The sequence below is a fragment of the Microtus ochrogaster genome, chromosome 1 (genome assembly GCF_000317375.1).
Source record: "Microtus ochrogaster isolate Prairie Vole_2 chromosome 1, MicOch1.0, whole genome shotgun sequence".
In the NCBI taxonomy this organism is placed as follows: domain Eukaryota; kingdom Metazoa; phylum Chordata; class Mammalia; order Rodentia; family Cricetidae; genus Microtus; species Microtus ochrogaster.
Genome location: NC_022009.1, coordinates 50,877,475 through 50,898,368, shown reverse-complemented (window position 1 = coordinate 50,898,368; position 20,894 = coordinate 50,877,475). Strand labels below are relative to the sequence as shown.

The following is a 20,894-nucleotide window of genomic DNA, read 5'->3' as shown; positions in this document are numbered from 1 at the left end:
AAGCTATCAATTCATTCAAAACTCCTAGCACCAGCAGACTATATCCACATCATAGCACTGAGTTCCATCGCAGTCAGGAATGACAATACCCTTAGCATATGCTCCACAGTTTCCACGTGGCTCTAGATGCCCAACCAGCTAAATGGCAAAGTACTGAAATTGGCAAACAGTCATCACCAACAGTTTGCACTAGAAAACCTTAACCATGTACTGTAAGCAGGCACAGCATCTGGGATAGTCAAGAGCATGGCAGTTTCATAATCAGTATAACTCACCTTCTGCAGTTGATGACTTATCTCAACCACAAGTGCAGCAATCAGAGTAGAAAGTATACCATGGTGGACTGCAGTGTCCCTGTACCAGGACTGAATAGTGCTGATAAATTCATGAAGAGGGGACTGTACAGAATGAAAGAGCTACAAGAAATCACATTAGTCATTGTCAGTACAGTTAAAAATCAGTTTTTAAAAAACAAGTACCAGGTGTGGCAGCTCACGTCTGTATCTAAGGATATACCAGGTGTGACGGCTCACATCTATATCTAAGGATATACCAGGTATGGCGGCTCACATCTGTATCCAAGGATGTACCAGGTGTGGCGGCTCACATCTGTATCTAAGGATGTACCAGGTGTGGCGGCTCTCATCTGTATCCAAGGATGTACCAGGTGCGGCGGCTCTCATCTGTATCTAAGGATGTACCAGGTGTGGCGGCTCACATCTGTATCCAAGGATGTACCAGGTGTGGCGGCTCACATCTATATCCAAGGATGTACCAGGTGTGGCGGCTCTCATCTGCATCTAAGGATGTACCAGGTGTGGCGGCTCACATCTATATCCAAGGATGTACCAGGTGTGGTGGCTCTCATCTGTATCTAAGGATGCACCAGGTGTGGTGGCTCACATCTGTATCTAAGGATGTACCAGGTGTGGCGGCTCACATCTGTATCTAAGGATGTACCAGGTGTGGCGGCTCACATCTGTATCTAAGGATATACCAGGCTAAGTAAGGAGGACTGACGTAAGTTTGAGGTCAGCCTGGGCTACCTTGGTGAGTTCTAGGCCAGTTTAAGCTAGAGTGAGATCTTGACTCAAAAAATAAATAAATAAACAAACAAACAAACAAACAAACAATAAAATAGCTGCTAGGTATGAAGGCACACACCTTGGGAGGCAGAGGCAGGCGAATTTCTGTGAGTACAAGGCCAGCCTGGTCTATATAGCAAGTTCAAGGACAATCAGAGCTCCATAGTAGAAAGAAGCTGTCTCAGAAATAACAACAAAAACGAATAAACAACAACAACAACAAAAATAGAAGTATCAATAGTAAGGAGGGATGGAAGAAGGAAAGAAAGGCAATTATTAACATTAAAATAAAACCATAGCTCAGGCAGTGTTTCTAAATGACACTACTTGACGGATGGTGAAAACCCGGCAGAGTCTAAGACTGGGGATGAACTACGTAAACAGATCATAGACACTTGAAACGACTATGAGCTGAGCTAGAAAACACTGTGCCAATCATGTTTAGGTTATTTCCATCAGCTTAGTCTAGAATAAAATTGAGCTCTTGGATATTTCATAAACAACCTCCCATTTAAACATTCTTAATTAAAACAATAATAGCTCACTGACAGAAAAAAAATGGCTCTCTGCTAACAGTATAACTGATTCAGGAACAGGTTTTACACTGTTTTAGGAACAGATCTAGTCCCTTTGATTTTTATGATCTAGTTGCTCAATCATCTCAGCCTATGAGCTTTCACCATCAACAGAAAACCACGGTCCCTTCAAGGTGCTTCTAAATCGGGACATTAACAGATGATGGGAGTGAGCATCCTCCCAGGCAGTGACTGTCCCTTTGAAAATGAGCATCTTCACAAATATATTCTTTTCTGGGAAGCTCTGGAATCACAGCCCACAGAGATCAGTTCCGTTTAGAGTCCTTACATCCATGGGACTTCAATCCCTGAGCTCAAGACTGCAGATCTGCATGCCACAAAGAATGCAGGCATGCTTACCTTTAGGGCTGGCATGCAGTCACCACTCAATGCCCACAGCAGATAGCACAGTGAGACCTGGCCAGCTGAAGAACAATACCTGCAGACTTTCTTCTGGCTGCTTCCTGAAGGTCCAGGCAACACATTCCAACATTTTCTGAAATACTTCCTGCACTAAATCAAACAGCACCGTGACTTCTTCTGAATCTGTTTTCTGAATCATGGAGCTTCCAGCTATCTCCTTGAGAATGCCAAGAAGTAATGAAATGTAAAAAAATTCCTTCACTACAAAGAAAAGGAAAACAACCAATTACACATGCACATAATTCAACTGAAATTGCTTAACACATATAAATGATAGTAATGTAAGAACCTATTACTACTGAATTAGCACTAACACGTTTACCAGATTGATCCAAACTAGAATCAAACACAAATTTCTTTTCTCCACATAACTAAAAAATTGACTTTTTCCCCAACAGCAGTAGTACAGCTGACTCTGCAGGTAAACAAAGAACTTTGTTCACTGCATGTATGTCTCCTATAAAACCTGAATTAGAAAACACAAACTTTTTCTTATATTTTACTAAAGTAAAAACCCAACAAGGACAAGTCCAACCTCACAGCTCCCAACATTGTTTGATAACATAGCTTATTGATTTCCTTTGGTGTTTTTTTTTTCCAATTACCTCCCTGACTGAGAGTACATAATGTCATAAAATTCATTCTATATATAAGCCTAATAAAACTATTCCTCCATTTTTATTTCCAATCAATCTTGCCAGTAAAAGCTACAAAAGCAGAGACGGGCCTGTCCCCAGTAATCCTCAAGGGCACCCCATGTCACCCTGCCCCACTCTGTCTAACACATGGCTCAGGTGCTGGTTAGCCCTTAACTTTTGGGTACTACACAGCAAGCCGCCTAGCAGAACCCATGGTACAAGACACATTAAAATAAAACAAGTATGCAATAAAGCACAGAAATGATGCTCCTCATAGACAGTCCATTATCCAGGTGACCACAGGACTTGCCCAGAGAATGGGCCTGGATATGAAGGGTAAAGCCATTCAGCTACAAAATTAACTAAAGATCCAGCAAGCTCTGCTAGAGACCACAGCCAACTACACCCCAAACCTTCCTGCTAAGGGATGACAGACTCCCATCCCAGAGGCTCTCTATCCTCTTGAGGTCTAAGACTCTGCCAAAATCAATAAGACCACAGCCAACTACACCCCAAACCTTCCGGCTAAGGGATGACAGACTCCCATCCCAGAGGCTCTCTATCCTCTTGAGGTCTAAGACTCTGCCAGAACCAATAAGCAGCTCTGTACAATTGCTAAAACCATACAGGAACTCAAGGAGCTGCTACCCTTTCATCCAGAGGTGGAAAACTCATTCCTTATATATATTTGTCATGTGGAATGTCCACTGATGAGACAGGTGTTGAGCTCTTCAAACTGCTGACTAGACCCTGACGGATGTTTTGAGGTGGGAACCTATACATCTACTGGCAACCTATACAAGGGACAAAGCTCGCTCTCTTTGCCAGCTTGTTCTCTCTCACCTAGCTAGCAGGTCCATTCCTCATTGGCATTAGAACCTACTTCAGGATTTCAGCTTTTACTGAAGTCAGCTGAGATATCAAGCTTCGTGTACTGAACAACTTCTGGATTCTTAGACCTTCGACTGGCAGACAGCCAATGTTGGATTAGCCGGACCACAGTGTGAAAGCCATTGTAATAAATCCCCTTTATAAGTATAGATTTATTCTCTAAATTCTGCTCCTCTAGAGAACCCTAACTAATACACAGACAAAGGAGCTGTCTCCTTACATTCTTCCTCAGAATGTGTAGTCTCAGTAACCTGGAAAAGCTGAAAACTTTAACCATACGTTATTTCACTGTATTCAGGTGTGTGTATTTTATGAACCAAATATGCAACATACTAGCTAGCTAGCAACAAACTGCTAACAACAGGCCAGGATGACAGCTACAGCCAAAACCGGTGCTGATCTACAGTCTTGCTAAGAGTCCTCCCCAGGGCACAGCTCAAAGTCAGAAAACAAGCCATCAATCTGAAACTAAAGTAGTGCTGGCTCTGTGGCTCTCCGCAGTATGCTCATCTTTAGGTTGTCAAGTCCCTGCCAACGAACGAACAGCAGCAAGGACAGCAAAAGATAGAGGCAGCCTCACACATAAGCTGTGGGGCGACCTCCTGCACTGTCTCCAAACTGTACACAACAGCCTTGGTTTCTGAGATGCTAAAATCCAAGCTGTCGCACATTACTCTTTATCAATGGCCCCTTTCCTCCAAAGCTTTAGATTTCCTATAATCTTCACTTTGCTTTTATTTCTTTTTCAAATATAACCCTATAGTCTTTACTTTAAAAAAAATCAACATTTCTTTTTAATTGAGCTGGTATTTTTCAGTAAGAACTCTCTCAAAGCTCTGTTATGTTTGGCCCCTGATTTTCCACAATCTATGTACTATATTGTAGTGGGAATTCCAGAAGTTTGTGGGCTTACACCCCTAATTTATTTGGTTGATGCAGTTGGCCACCCAACTGTGTCCTAGAAATAGCTTCTTTACAATACGCATTTGGGTTTATAAAGAATAACCTACCTGGACATAATTAATATCAACACAATGCGGTGGTCTGAATGAGAATGGTCCCCATAGGATTTTTATATTTGAATACTTGGAAACATTAGAAAGTGTCAATTCGTTGGAGGAGGTGTGTCCCAGGGGCAAGCATTGATGTTTCAGAACTCATGTCATTTCCAATGAGCTGCCCCTTTTCCTGCTTGGTGGCTGTGTGTCAAGATATAAGTTCTCCGCTACAACTTCTGCTCCACACTTGTCCACCTGCTGCCATGCTACCTGCCAATATACTCTTATTTTCTATAAATTGCCTTGGTCATGGCATCTTATCAGAGCAATAGAAAAGTAAATAAGACACATAAATAGCTTCTGAAAATGGCTTCTTCACTGAGCCCCTTCCAAGTAGAGCAAAAGAGTTTTAGAAAGCAGACTCTAGTCTGTTTGCTAACCTCTAATGCATCCTTACAAGCACCACAGAAGAAGAGTCGCACTGTGGTATGGTGATGAGTCCTACAGACCCTAGTCACTGGACATGCAAACACAAAGCTCATTCCAGTCTGGACACAGGTCCAGCTCTAAACCTGATCGAAAGGGACTGGGTACCACTATGTAATGAAATGGACTAAATGGAAAGAAAATTCTGATTAGTTCTATGATTTTAAACTTTATAAATAATTAAAAGTAGATTCAGCCCTAAAGCAAAATAATTCCTAAGTGATAAATCAAGTGTGAAAAAAATCATTTTATTTCAACAATTAAGCTTATGTGTAGAATGTAGTTTTAAACTACAGAGAATGATTTAAAAAAAAAAGTTCAAGACTTTGAATAATTCTACAACTTTAGAATTTGTGAACCAATACAGTATCTTGTTATATTTGAAGTCATCAACTAGTGTCTAGCAGCACAGGAAGGGTAGGACTCCACTCAGGCCTGCCTGGAATGCGTCCAAGCTGCATCACTGACCACAATGGCTAATCTGTGGTGTAGGAGGTCCTTCTGTCTATGTGTTGCTTTCATTGGTTAATAAAGGAACTGCTTTGTGTCTACAGCAAAGCTATAGGGGAACAGAGCTAGGTGGGGGAAACTAAACAGAATGTTGGGAAGATGAGGAGAGGAACACTCTAGAGCCACCAGAGACAGGCTGTGAATTTTACCTAGTAAGCCACTGCCACTGCCACGTGGCGATATACAGATTACTAGAAATAGGTTAAATTTAGATGTTAGAGTTAGCCAATAAGAAGCTAGAGCTAATGGCCCAAGCAGTGATTTAATTAATATAGTTTCTGTGTGATTATTTTGGGTGTAAGCTAGCCGGTGGCCGAGAAGAACAAGCGGCCCTCCTCCTACAAATCTGGACCAACTAAACATACTAAACTGCATTTATTTTTTTTTATTAAATTTATTTATTTATTAAGGATTTCTGCCTCCTCCCCGCCACCGCCTCCCATTTCCCTCCCCCTCCCCCCGATCAAGTCCCCCTCCCTCATCAGCTCGAAGAGCAATCAGGGTTCCCTGACCTGTGGGAAGTCCAAGGACTGCCACCTCCATCCAGGTTTAGTGAGTTGAGCATCCAAACTGCCTAGGCTCCCCCAAAGCCAGTACATGCAGTAGGATCAAAAACCCATTGCCATTGTTCTTGAGTTCTCAGTAGTCCTCATTGTCTGCTATGTAAGTCCGGTTTTATCCCATGCTTTTTCAGACCCAGGCCAGCTGGCCTTGGTGAGTTCCCGATAGAACATCCCCATTGTCTCAGTGTGTGGATGTACCCCTTGCGGGACAGAAATCTCAAGGTCCAAATCAGGAGCAGAAGGAGAGGGAGCACGAGCAAGGAACTAAACTGCATTTAATGAAGGAAAGTCTCTCTCAGCAAACTAGTGGTCTTTAAAAAATGAAAATTTAAATTGTGGATAGATATTTCCATTTAGCTCAGTAATTGGGATGTACAGTAAAAACCACTACTAATCTTCCACACCACAGAGGCAGGGTATCTGGAAGATGAGATCAGAGCTCAGTAGTATTCTCTTTGTCATACACTGTACCAGAAGGCATCACTGGCTCTGGTTCTGGGTATGCCCCCTCCTGACCACATCACTCACAACCTTCTTCTGGGAGAATTTCTACACAGATGCCAGGTAGAAAACTCTACACACCAGCAAGGCAGACCCAGGTAGCAGAACCCCAAGGACCCTAGAAACTAACAGTGTGCCCGACATCATAAGCATCTCTGAAATTGCTAGGTGTATTACAGCCAAAAAAACAACTTTTTGGCAAAGGCCCATGTGTTACATGTGAATGCCTGGAAGACAGATTCTGATCTTCAGAAGAAGGGAGTGAGGGATGGAAGGCTGGAAAAGCAGTATGTACATATTGTTTCCAAACATCCCTTTAATGGGTAAATGATGCTACAGTACCTGTTTTCATTATTCCGAGACTCCACTGTAAAAGCTGTATCTGAAATTTAGTGTCTCCAAGGCCCACCATGACAACATCTTTACCCACAGCCAGGTAAGTCTGTAAGACACAACATGGGTTCAATAACAACAAAAGCCATTTAAAAAGGAAGGCAGTCAAGCACAACAAAGCCTCTCCTGCAATGTACTAATATTATAAGCAAATGTTTACAACTGTATTTATAAAGAACTTCGATAAATACATATTTTCATTGTTTCTATAAGAATTCTAGACATTTTAAGCAATTCACCAACCTAAACAAATATCCATCACATATAACATATTAAACTACATTAAAATTATGCAGAATGTGCTTTGTAAAAAGAAAAGCCATTCTCTGTATTATGAAGCAGCACTAGGGTCTAAACCACTTTACAACAAAATAAACAGTCCTGAAAATACAGCACAAGCTGTGTCCCAGCTGCTGACCTGGATAACCTGCTGATAGACGTCCCTCCGAAGCTTCAGAAACTCGTCTTCTTGGTCTTGAAGAAGAGGCAAAACTTTGTTTTCTAACCAAGATCCGGTTTCATTCAAGATGGACAGATGAATTTTCTCTTCTGAGAACTGTCCAACAAAACAAAGAAGAAAATAAGAAAAGCAGCTTTCACTCAGGAGGAGGAGGCAGGTGGATCTCTGAGAGTTCAAGGCCAGCCTGATCTACAGAGCTAGTTCCAGGACAGGCTCCGAAGCCACAGAAAAACCCAGTCGCAAAAGAGAAAAAGAAAGGAAAGCAGCTTTGATACATGATACTCAGAGCACCAGGAGAGACACCATACCTTGTACTGAAGATGGACGCTCAGTCGACAGTGTAGAGCAAAGGCATGCGATGCAGCTTCTTTGTTGAAGTTGAGGGGATGCCCACTTGGAGACTGAAGAAAAAATTCCAGATCTGCCTGCAAAATTACAACCGAGGACCCACATTCTGAATGGCATGTGACCACATCAAAGCAAGGTGGAGAAAGTGCCTGATCTATAGGAAACTAGAAGGATAATTGCCGCCCCAGCACCTGAACACTATCTGCTGAGTGGGCTTTAGAAGCACATAACACAGTTAACAGGTACACAAGGCCACAGGACCACTGCCCACAGGGACTACAGTTTGTTTCCTCTGGGCAGGCTTAGCTGAAACAATATCCTACTCGGTAGAGAATGAGGAGTACTCGGTAGAGAATCCTATAGGGCCAGTGCAGCAGGGGAAAAACAGGATTCCAAAGGGCCCTTGGGACACAATAAAATCATAGCACACACTTTCCAAGATTTCTAGAAAATATAGCCAAAGACTCTGAAGAGAGCTAGTACTTCCTCACTGACGCCTGGTCCTGGGCAGCCTATTCTCAGATAAGGGGAGACAAACTGGAGCCCTGACAAGCTAGAAACTGTGGAGAAATGTAGGCTCTAAACACTGCTTGTGAGGAGACAGGTCCTGGAAATGGCACTATTCCCAGGCTCAACTGTTCACCTCAGAGTTCCTCTCAATTCCTTTCCAAAGCATAAAAACTATACATCTTACTGCATCACTGCTACTACTATTTGAAGTTACTTTAACTTCTAGGATAAATAGTTACCTTGGATCCTTCAAGTGCTTTTAAAAGCTGGTTAAGTTTCTTCTGGGGTGCAGAGAGCAGACACTCTCGATTCTTTGGATGGGTCAGCAAATACTCCATGTACAACAATGCTAGCTCATGTTTTACCGGGCACGTATCATTGATTTGCACTTTACATTTAGAGGACAAATTACTCTGAAGAAGAGCCGTGGAACAAAGAGGCAATTAGAGTTTATGTTTCCAGAACATGGTACAATTTCTAGATACCCTTGTTCCCCACATTCCAGAGAGGCAAGGCTGTATACACACCTTGGTCTGACGTGGCCTTATTGTCAGCCAGTCAACAATGAGCTCCAGGACATGCCCTACTTGCCCCCAGGAACAGAGACAATCCAGCAAGGTACAGTAGCTCCTGCCTGTAACAGTCTCCTCCTGATTTCTCAGGACAGAAATCACACCACAACTGAAAAAGTCAAGTACAGAAAACCAGGTTAAAAAAAAAAAAAGAAAGAAAGAAAACCAGGTTAATATCTCTACAGAAAGCCCCCACTGTTCCACAACATAAGGAAAACCAAGACACAATTTGATTGCATCAAAGGTGCACAGGCCTCATAGTTACACTGGGTACTTGCTACCCCATGAAACCCTTAACAGACTGCAGCTGCAGAAGGACATGCCCCACATCTCAACAGCCTTTTGTTTGTAGTGCCAGCTGTCAGGTTCCAGAAGTGGTCAAAAGTTAGGGCATTTTTTCCCTTTTTCTTTTCATATAATACATTATATAATTTTTTTTTGCAAAAGTCATATACATCACATTTTGCCCCCTTCCCCAATATCTCCCTGATCCTCCCCACTTCCATACCCACCCAACGGCACCTGCTTACTTTCTCTAAAAAGCAAACAAAAAACAAAGAAAGGAAACACACACACATTTAAAAAAAATAAAACCAAAAAATTAGAAACCCAAATATCCAAGCAAAAGACAAAACCAAAACATGCCACAAAACAGTCATTTTGGAGGCTTCAAACTAGCCCAGTAGGTAAGAGTGCTTGCCATCGAGCCTAATGACCTGAAACACACATACAAACAAAACACATGTAAAAACAAATTTTAAACAACAATTCTTTTGCAAGTAAATAAAACCAAGTAAGCGGCAAACTCCAGAACTACACTGCCCAATAAAAAATAATATGCAAAGGCTGGAGAGATGGCTCAGTGGTTAAACCATTTGTTGCTCTTGTACAGGACTCAAGTTCAGTTCCAAGCACCATGATGGCTCATAATCATCTGTAACTCCAATTCCAGGGATCCAACATCTTTTTCTGTCCTCCATAGGCTCCTGCATACACACGATGCACATACACTCGGATACATTGATACACACCACACATACACGCACATGCAGACACATTTTTTGAAATAGTACATCAATATAGAAGCTCAGTGACCAAGGCATGATAACTAAATCCATTTGCTCCCCAGCCACATAAAAAGGCTGTGTGTCAACTACATAAAATGTAAAGAGAATTAGAGAAATCTCTTGAAAACACGACTTTCACATGTATTCAGTATCCTGGCATTCTTCCTTTCACATGTATACTGTGTACTCACAGTACAGTCTAAGCACTTGGAGCCACCTGTGGTCGGCGATGACCACAGGCTCTAGAGCTTGCCACTCTGGATATTAGAATAATGCCCAGATATCAGGTGCAGACATAGTTGAGTCACAGTATCTCTTTAACAACTTCTCCTGGCAATCTCTTCATACAGAGGGGAAGACAGGAAGGGAGAACACAGGGCAGGTGACAGCAAATCCCAGAGGACAGATTCTTGCGCTGTGGTAAAATACCTGAACACAGGGACAGCAGAGGCTGGCAGGAATGACATTAGCATAAACAAGGGGATCTTGCAGCGCTCGTCCTAGAAACACAAAAAGAAACATATAGCCAACAGGATTTGACAAGAGAAAATTTTTCCTAATAATCTATTTCCACAGTTGTTCAAAAAGTACTCCAATAATTACTTTAATATCCAGAAAAAAACAAATCTAAAGGTGTGCCTCAGGTTTGAGGATGAGATGACTTGAATCAAGCCTCCTGACATTTCCACACCACCTTCACTATGAAGCAAACACTAACTGCAGCAATTTCAGTCATGAAACTATGTTTACTTCCAAATCAATTCAGATAAAAGGAAAAAACTAATTACTTGTCCTGAATATAGCTCTTAAGAGGACAAAGCTATTCAGATAATATTATACAAGACGACCCAAACATTGTTATTGGAGGGAAAGCACATGTTTGGAACTACAAAATAAATCACAGGCTAATCAGATCTATACCTAAAAGCTGGTAAAATATGGAGCAAAGTGCCTGAATTTGGTCAGTTTCCTCCTCCCAAAATGCACAGTGCTATTAAAGACTGAATGAACCAAATCACAAGACAATGGGCAAGGGGAAGCATGAAGTGCACTAAGTGCAATAAACTGCAGCTAATTAGTCCTATTATTGCAACGATAAAGTAAGCTGAGCAGACTTTAATTACTCAGAATCCATCAAGAACACCACATCAAGGATGGGGAGATGGCTCAGTAGTTAAAGTCCTTGCCATTCAGTTTGAAGCCTGGAGCAATGATTCCCAGAACCCACATAAATTCTCATGGGTGTGGCAGCCTATCTTTATTTTAATTCCAGAGCTCAGAAAGTAGAGACAAGATCCCCAGGGCAAGCAGACTTGTGAACTAGCCATATTGATGAGTTTCTGAAAATAAACATGAGTAGAGAAAAGGAACAAAATTAAAGTGAGATGTATTATTCACCTGCATTCAATTTTTATGGCCACTTTGAACCCTAACTCCCAGTATCTAAGTAAACATGATGGCAAGACTACTAGTAATGAAATATTCTTGAAAATCCTAAACAGAGTACAACACATGATAAATATGTAGGTAATACACTGAGCTCAATTTAACCATTCCACAAGTAACACATACTCTAAAACATCACATTAAAAAGTATAAAAATTTTATCTGCCAACTAAAAATATATTTTTTGTGTACAATTTACAAGCAAACAGGGAGAATATCAAAGGTGGAAAGGTTTAATGGGAATGGGAATAGGAGGAGGAGGGAGAAGAGAAAATAAGGAGATGGTTAACTAAACCAAAGCCTTATAGAAACTTACTATTTTGTAAGCTAATTAAAAATGTTTCTTTTTAATGGTAATTGAATAGTGGTACCCTGCATGAGTAACTAATACTACTCCTAGAAAACATGGGTTATTAAATGAAAATCTTAGTTCCAGGCATGGGATATCTGGATATCTAGTCAATATCCAGGGATGAGGCATAGCCAGGACTTCCAGTGGGAGAGACTAAGTAGGAGAAGGAATTCAGGTTTAAGGAAGAAAGAAAGAGAGATGCCAGAGATTCAGATACGGAGGAAGCAGGAAAGTAGGACGTACAGAATAGAAGAAAGGTAAAAAGCCCCAAGGCAAAACACTGATGAATAAAAACAGGTTAAATTAAGTTAAAAGAGCTAGTGGAGTAAGCCTAAGCTAAGGCTGAGCATACATCACTAATAATAAGTCTCCATGTCTTTATTTGGGAGCTGGTTGGAAGCCCAAAGAAAATTCCAATCACAGGTATTTAGAAATCAAAGTGCCTTCTAAATCTGTAGGCTCAGAAAGAAAAGCTAAGGGCTCACAGTGGACAATACCCTAGGTACCAAGGATACAGAGCAGAGGGAGAGATGCTAATCTCATGACAAGGTAATCATAGATTGATGTTGGTTTCTATCTTGGTCAGAGAAGGCTATTTTTGAGGTAGGCATCAATCAATGCATAGATCATAACTGGTCAAAGTACTGAGACTGACTGTGGAGTATTCAACTCTAAATGAAGACATATCTATCAACTCCTTCCCCACCAACGCTCAGGGAACATCACAAAAGAAGGAGCAGAAAAAAATGCAAGTGTAAAAGAATTGCGGAAATTGCTACATGTTATGGACATGACATGGCTGTAGCATCCACAGACTTAAAGAGGTTGTAATTAGCTGGACAAGATCTATACAAGATTAATCCCATCAACATTCCAGCATGGAATGAGCTCATGAGACCCCATTCCTAGCTGAGGAGCTATTAGCAGCTGGGTGAAAAGTCATCTTTCTTGTCCATGATCTATTAAATAAGCCCATATCCTTGCATATGCAAGCAAACAACCTAATTCAACTCAGGAGATAAAAAATTTTAAAAAGGTTTAAAGAGGTAAGAAAGGGCTCAGAGAGAGAGTGACAAGGGAATAAGAGAGGAGAATGAAATCAGTGAATAGCATCAAAGTAAGTATATAAAATTATCAAAGAATACATTCTAAAATATATTTTAGTATAGTTATGTATTTAATATATTTATTATATACATTCAAGTTTTATTGTATGTGTACTTGCATCTTCTTCACTCTTCACCTTTTTATTGAGACAGAATCTTTTACGGAACCTAAAATTCACCAATTTAGTTAAGAGTGGCCGTAAATCCCAATCATCCTAGCTCAGTCTCCCCGGCACTGGGATTAGAGATACACACTGCCATACCCCCACTTTATATGGGTGCTGTGGATCAAACTCAGGTACTCGTGACTACGCAGCAGGAACCTCATCAAATGAGCTATCTCCCCAGCACCTAAAAATATCTTTTCATTAAATTGATCTAACTTGTCTGCCTTGATAACACAGATACAATTCATACTATAGAGTCTGCTTCCTGTGTACCTTCAAACACCTTAGGAAGTACCTACAAGATGGAATATTCTGTTTATAAAACAAAATCCCTTTCCTAAATCTGCAAGTAGATCAACATCAGACTAGATCTCCAACAGCAGAAAGAAAAGCTAAGGGCTCACAGTGGACAGTACCCTGGGTACCAAGGATACAGAGTAGAGGGAGAGATGCTAACCTCATGACAGGGTAAGGGCCACCACACCCTTCCTGCCGTGCATACAAGACAGAACTTCCACTAAAGATGAAACTGATACCAACACAAAGCACCTTACTTACAAGAATGGCCCAGACTTACCTTGAACACCTTCAGGTACTCTGGAAGCACAGATGCAAACTTGTTAATGGTATAAACTTTGGCCTCTTTATTATTTTCCAGACTTCTATGGATGCTCTTCCAGAGAATCACAATGACTTCTAGTAAACCTGCCATGGACGCAGTATCACTCACTGACAATGTTTTATCTAGTACCTAAGACACAAATAATGTTACTGTGAAAGAATCCAATAACAGGTGTTAAAGACAAATGTACGATCTTCAAAAGCACATCTTAGAATTGCAGACACAAAACAATATAAAAATGATAATGTCAACTTCCATACAGTAAAACTTTCTTCACCACTTTTGAACATATCTGTATCAGGAAGGTAGCTTTTTTTCCAAATTCCACCCAAGAAATCAATTCTAAATTAACTCAATATTCTTTAGTGAAACAGTCTGTATGAATTAAAATGTTTTTCTAAAATCAAAAACTAGCAGTCTTTATTACACTATAAGGTAATTGTTGAGCATGGCTATACAACACTGGCCTGCCCCAACACTGCTGAGACACTGCTGCTAACACTTCTTTTTTGAGGCCAGTAGGATACAACTCACAGATGCCAACAACCCTTAAAATCATAGGTTTCCATGACTTACTGAAAAACAAACCTGTTTATATTTTCCTATTGTGCTAGTAATACACAACGACCCCATACCGGAATGCTCAGTGCAAACCAGACATGCATACCCAAATCCCGGTCTCCAGACCTAGTGACTTGCACACCAGCCAATGACCATGGAGACACAGACACATGATGAATGAAGTAACTTTCTAACACTGAGATGAGGAGGATGACTCTGTCAGTTTTCACCATTCAAACGTGGAAACAAAACTGATTTTGATTAATAAGAATCAAAGAAGCAAACACAGTTTCTCCACAGTTAGTTATGTCAGCATGTACTAAATGCTTTGAAACATGATAAGGTCAATCAGTTTGATAAAGCACCCTGTTAAGTGGTCTGGATGCTACCAGAATAATGTGACAAACTGACAAAGCTGTAATTGTGGGTTTAGCCTTACCGTTTCTGTGCTCTAACCGTGAACAGAAGAGGAACTTTTTGGAGCACATTTACACTGAGCATTACTGCACATGATCACTGCGTACTACCAGCCTAAGAAATACTAGTACATTTATTTAAAGAGAAAAAAACAGAAGCTCAACATTTTAGCACAACAGTCTCATTAAAATTTATGAAACCCTTTGAGAATAACACTTGAATAATGTAATAGGCTCTTAAGTAATGGTTCCTTATTTTATTTTAGCAGGCTAAGCTAAAATACTTTAACAATACTAAACTCTAAGTAATAGTTACAAAACTTTAGCAGAGACTATTACTAAATGGCCATAAGGTAGGTGTGTGTCTGTGTGTGTTTGAGACAGAGTCTCTCTACATAGTCCTGGCTTCCCTGGAACTCATTATACAGACCAAGCTTGCCTTGAACTCACAGAGATCCATCTTCTGCCACCCAAGTGCATGGTGCCTTGAACCAGGAAAATACTTAGGCATGACAGTGTGTGCTTATAATCCCAGAACTCAGGAGGCATACAAAGGATTGTCACCAGTTCAAAGCCACATTGGAACTTCCAGGGCCACACAGTGAGACTATCTCAAAATCAAAACATTTTAGCTACATATGTATTCTAAGCCATATTATTTTTTCTAACATGGGTTACAATGTTACAAGGCTGTGTATTCTGAACCCCTATCAACCTAGAAATAGAACTCATATAACAAACTGGGTATTTTGTACACCAAGTACAACAGAAATCATTGTTATTTCTAACGATTCAAAACTTGACCTAAAAGATGCTGCAAGATTTCTCAGTAGTATCTAGCCACAAAGTTAAGGAAATTCTCAACTAGTACATTATCAAACTCATGTTCAGTTTTGCAAAGTCATTTTCAATCCCAGTTACAAGGGTATAGTGGCCCACAGCAGGATGTTACACCTCGTGTGCCAGGCTGATCACCTACTGATTAGAGCATAAAGTCTACACGGTGGCCCAGCTAAGTCTCCCTAAGTCACACACACTACCTACAATGAAGGGAGTTTATGGGAAGGCAATGGTCAGCCAGGGTATGAATGTGAAATCAGTGTTCTATGTACTATTCCCCCTGCACTGCACGTCTACTTTCCTGTTAATTCTACTGACCAAGTTCACAACCGACTGGCCAAACAAGGGACCAGGCTCCTATCAGTGACTTTAACAGACACCAGCTCCATGTCCAGAATCTAGCTCAACTCTATTACACCCAAGGAATCAAACACTGAGATGCTCAGAGTAAAGAGATATGGAACAAGGTTGCTATCAGTAAGAATATTCTTTTTTAAAAATATCTCTCCAGACTCTAAAAGATACAATACAATTCTTTAAAAAATGTAATTATGACTCCTCAAAAACCATACTTAAGTATCTTTATGGGAACAAATGGGAAATAACAACATCCTATCCATTGGTACAGAAATTAAACAAGACAAAGTCTGCTTGTCTTTACTGTAGAGTAAGAGAGCCACTCACGCTGGCGTTCTCCTTCTCGCACTCCTTATGGGCCTCCGGGCACTCTTGCAGCGTCCTCTGGATACAGGCATTCAAGCAGTGACGGATGACATGGATGAGCTTTGCTAAAGGGGTTAAGATAATCAACAAATACATGTATCTTCTATAAAATGAACTTTCTAATTAGAAAAGTATACTCTCAAACAGTAAAGCAAATTACTTTCAGGAAAATCACCAAGAGATCACAAAGCTTACTCAAGTGACAAACACTGAGTATCTATAACATGCACTATGCTGGAGGAGAGGCAGGACAGGACAAGGGAAGCAGAGATTCAGACCTATGTTGGTGCTGGCGGTGTGCTCGTGGGCATACTGATAGAACTTCCTGGCAGCTGCGCGATTCATCTGGATCAGTGTGACACAGCGCTCGCACCACACCTCCTCTGGCTGGTTCACGGGCAGAAAAGAGTTGAAGATGAGGTTCACCAGGCGCCGAGACACAGGCCGAGAATCCATTTCCAAGCGAACCAAAATGTCCTCCATGGGGCATATTTTCCAAAACTAGAGGGTAAAAGTAGAGACATACAAAAGGAAATAATCAGTGGTTCCTATAACCTGGAACTGCTGAAGTTTCCAGAAAATAACTAAGAACTAATTTTTATATCAAGAAAAATCATTTCAAGTAGCTGTCTCAGAACCTGACTTTTCTGTGAACAAAAGTAGCAAGTCTGCATTTGAAAGAAATGTAACATGTAAGGTATGACATGAGGCCACGGAAAGGTCAACTCAGAGCTGATACACGAATAGCAGCTCTGGCTAACCAAGTTGATTGTTTCTACATTTGTAGATCCAATTGTTTTTAATCTGTTAATAGTTTTGAAATAGGCACCCTACTCATTTCTCTTAAGAGGCTCAGAGCATCCTTCCTCAATACGCTAGGAGTGCTGGACTGCTCTTTCTATCGTGAGCAATCCCCTTGCCCAACTCTGGAGTTCCCAAAATCATAAACTCTACAAGAGACAGAATTAATATTGGTTTGTTTTGGTTTTTGGTAGTTTGTTTTTTGTTTTCAGTCAGGGTCTCAAGCATCCTGGCCAGCCCCAGGATTTTGTAGTTGGAGATTACCTTAAAGGCTGATCATCTTATCTTCACACTCTGAGTGTTAGGCATTAACCTTAATTAAAGGCAAAAACCACCTTTGCATATGCTACACAGGTGTTCAACCAACTAAGCTACAACCCTAACTCTAACACAGGCTTCTAACACCTGGGCAGCTCCTCAATAGGGCCCATTCTGTCCTTCACACACACACACACACACTTCTTGGCCAAAGGCAAAGTACAGATAAGCTACACACAGTGCAAGGCACAAGTTGTCACTTCAAATAGCACACTGGTAGAACACGTGGGTGACACTACTCCCACCAACAGATATTTCCAAGGACAGTCAGGCACAAAGTGTTATCATTTTTCAAGCTAGTCTTGAAGGCCTTTTGACCTTGAAATTGTTTTTATCCCAGTGGTAGAGCACCACCTGGTGTTCAGGAGGCTCTGAGTTCAATCCCCAGTATCAAGGAAACAAAACTGAACTGGAGCTGGGAGGAGGACAACGTTTTTGTCCTTGGTTTAAAAAAAGAAAAACAAACAGGAGAGATTTCAGCTAACCTTTGTAGGCAATACATAAGTTCTTCATAAGTAATATATAATTTCTTACCAAGTGCTAAATATGTATTAATACATCAAATATTTCAATCCTTTAAAGTGTCAGCAAGCCTGACAACCTGAGTTCAATCCCTAAGACCCATATGGTGGAAAGAAACAACGCCCACAAGTTCTCTTCCGACCTTCACAAGTACACTGTGCAAACATGCCCCACCACACAAGAAATAGTATTTTAAAAATATGTAAAGGTCGCGGGGCGATGGTGGTGCACGCCTTTAATCCCAGCACTCGGGAGGCAGAGGCAGGCGGATCTCTGTGAGTTCGAGACCAGCCTGGTCTACAGAGCTAGTTCCAGGACAGGCTCCAAAGCCACAGAGAAACCCTGTCCCGAAAAAAACAAAAAAAAAAAAAAAATGTAAAGGTGATTGCTTATATTAGTGTCTTTCAAAGAAGAAACATGCATTGGTATTTCTAGAACCTTCTATGAGAAACACAAAATCAAGTTTCATGACAATGTAGCAAATACACTGGTTTTCAGACTGATTAAAACATAACTGTAAAGGTTCTCAGATTTCAGTCTTTCTGCTGAGTGATCAATCACAATGTGCTTTTTGTACTTCAGTTTTCTTTAAGAATGTCCTATTTACCTTTGCAGCTCTCACGGCTTTGATTTTCAGCAACAAATCCACAAAAGCCACCCTCACTTTCTCTGAATTATCATGGAGACTATACCTGAGTGGTGGCAAAAGCTGTTCTAATAATGGGTGGCTCAGCTTGTTGTCCAAAATAATTGGCAAACACTACAGAAAGATAGAGAGAAAAGATTTCAAAATCAGAACACACCAATAAAGCATCTTTAAGCAGGAGACATCTAAGATGGTGGTGAGTCCTATTCCCGACAGAAAATACCACCTTCATGGAAGTTCCTCATCAAAGGCATGCTTTGGGGCTGGCTGAGATGGCTCAGCAAGACATTCCACAGAGGCAATGAGGACTTCTATCATGCCTGTAAACTATGCCAACCCAAAGACTAGTACTATTAAAAGTAGACATTTTATATAGAAAACACTTCTCTTCTTTCAAACGGGTCTCTAGGCAACTCAAGCAGACTCCAAACTCAGAAGCCTCCTGCCTCACTCTCCTGAATATTTCTGCTATTATAGATCTTGGCTAAACACTTGGCTAGCAAATACTTTAAATACGGATTTTAAAAGCTTAATTTGGAGACTGAAGAGATGGCTCAGCAATTAAAGTCCTAAACTGAAACTGCAAATGACTCAAGTTCAGTTTCCAGCACCCATGTTAGATGGCTCACAACTACCTTCAAGACCAGCTCCAGGGCATAGGTGAGCTGTCCCCGAAAACATGAGTGTAAGAGACCAAGCCCTGCCCTTATCTACCATATGGTGGTGTGGGCAAGGGAGAAAAGCCCCCGTGCCCTTTGAGGTCTGTCTTAAGTAGGAGAGCTGTCCCTGAGGTCACTAGAGGAAGAGAGCTGGCCCTGCCTCTCACCAGCTACAGCACTAGGCAACACAACAGAGCTGGCTCTGGCAGGGTAGGTGTGAGCTAGCCAACAAGAGAGCAGGAGAATCAGCCCTGTCCCGTGCTGCTTACTGCACAGGGTGAATTAGGAGGGGCAGTACTAGAGAGCTCACCCTGGTGTTGAGATGAAGGAGAGCTGGCAGACTGACAAACTCGGACCCAGAACCAGAGCTATAATTGGCCCATCCCATCAACCACCCCATCTATAATCTGCTGGAACACATGAAGGGACTGGCTCTGCAGACCCAAAGTTACAGGATCTCCATGACACGGAACAACAACAAAATAATCAAGAGGAGCCCCAGTGAGGGCCAGTACTGCTGATGTAGCAAAAACCAGAGACCTCAAACAAGATTAATGACTCAATGCAATGAACACTTATAGTAACAAAATATGGACTAAAGGACTGTGGGACTCACTGTGCTACACTACAGCTCCCATAAGATTTTTCTTTTCGCTTTTCTTTTAAATTTTATCATGTTTTATCTGGGAGGTGGAGGGAGAATTTACAAGGGTAGAGAGCAGATGGGAAGGGATGGGGAGAAGAGCGGGATGCATAATATGAAATCCACAAAGAATCAATAAAAAGTTAAATTGAAAAAAAAAAAAAGAAAAGAAAAGGGGGAAAAAAAACCCAGCTCCAAAAGAATCCATTGCATCTGGTTACTCTAACAGAGGACCTAAGTTTGATTCCCAGCATCTACATGAAAGCTCACAACCACCTGTAACTCTATTGTATGGAATCCAATCCAACACTCTCTTCTGGAACTATGAGCACCAGGTACACTCAGCCAAAGCACCCATACACATTAATAGTTTTTTAATTTTAAAAACAAATAAAATTTTACCAAAAAGAGTTAAAGTTTTGGTCTAGAAATTCCACCACAGCTGGGCAATGGTGGCACATGCTTTTAATCCCAGCAATCAGGAGGCAGAGACAGACAGACAGACCTCTGTGAGTTTGAGTTAGTACAAGGATAGCCAGAACTGCAACACAGAGAAACATTGTCTCTAAAAACAAAAAAGAGGAAGAAAGGAAGGAAGGAAGGAAGGAAGGAAGGAAGGAAGGAAGGAAGGAAGGAAGGAAATTACAACCAATAAATTACAATCAGTAACATTTTACCTACTGAGGAGCACAATATGTGATTTTCTATCATTTCCCCCTTCTCTGTTTTCCTAAAAATCCCTGTAGTTCTACAAAAATATTCTACAATAAAATGTTACATGTATACCTTTAAAAATCCTACCTTAAAAACAGAACAACGGACATCAGCTGAGCTCGTATCAAATGCCAGCTCCCCTGTGACTTTCTTCAAGAGGTCAACGAGAATGGTAGGAGGCATCATTTCCCAGTATTTACACGTTATTTTACAAACACCAAGGATGCCTGTGGAACGGACCCTAGGATAAGGATCTTCTAAAAGGCTCTAGAAGTAGAAGAGGGAAAAAGGTTACAACTCTTAAATTATTGTTCTTGTTACATATGAGCACTCTGGGA

At 41.1% G+C, this 20,894-nt stretch overlaps 1 protein-coding gene across 2 annotated transcripts in view; it reads right to left on the bottom strand.

Moving 5' to 3' along the window:
• Ncapg2 (non-SMC condensin II complex subunit G2) overlaps positions 1–20,894 on the bottom strand; it is a 61,767-nt gene that overhangs the window by 21,906 nt on the left and 18,967 nt on the right. For both annotated transcript variants that reach the window (XM_026782275.1, XM_013346961.2), the window contains 13 exons: positions 20,644–20,823; positions 18,502–18,654; positions 16,532–16,754; positions 16,215–16,318; positions 13,669–13,842; positions 10,450–10,520; positions 8,909–9,062; positions 8,621–8,794; positions 7,832–7,948; positions 7,482–7,619; positions 7,013–7,112; positions 2,100–2,284; positions 276–416 (listed from right to left, as the gene is read on the bottom strand). In XM_026782275.1, coding sequence (XP_026638076.1) covers positions 276–416; positions 2,100–2,284; positions 7,013–7,112; positions 7,482–7,619; positions 7,832–7,948; positions 8,621–8,794; positions 8,909–9,062; positions 10,450–10,520; positions 13,669–13,842; positions 16,215–16,318; positions 16,532–16,754; positions 18,502–18,654; positions 20,644–20,823 — 1,914 coding nt within the window. The remainder of the gene's footprint in view (positions 1–275; positions 417–2,099; positions 2,285–7,012; positions 7,113–7,481; positions 7,620–7,831; positions 7,949–8,620; positions 8,795–8,908; positions 9,063–10,449; positions 10,521–13,668; positions 13,843–16,214; positions 16,319–16,531; positions 16,755–18,501; positions 18,655–20,643; positions 20,824–20,894) is intronic.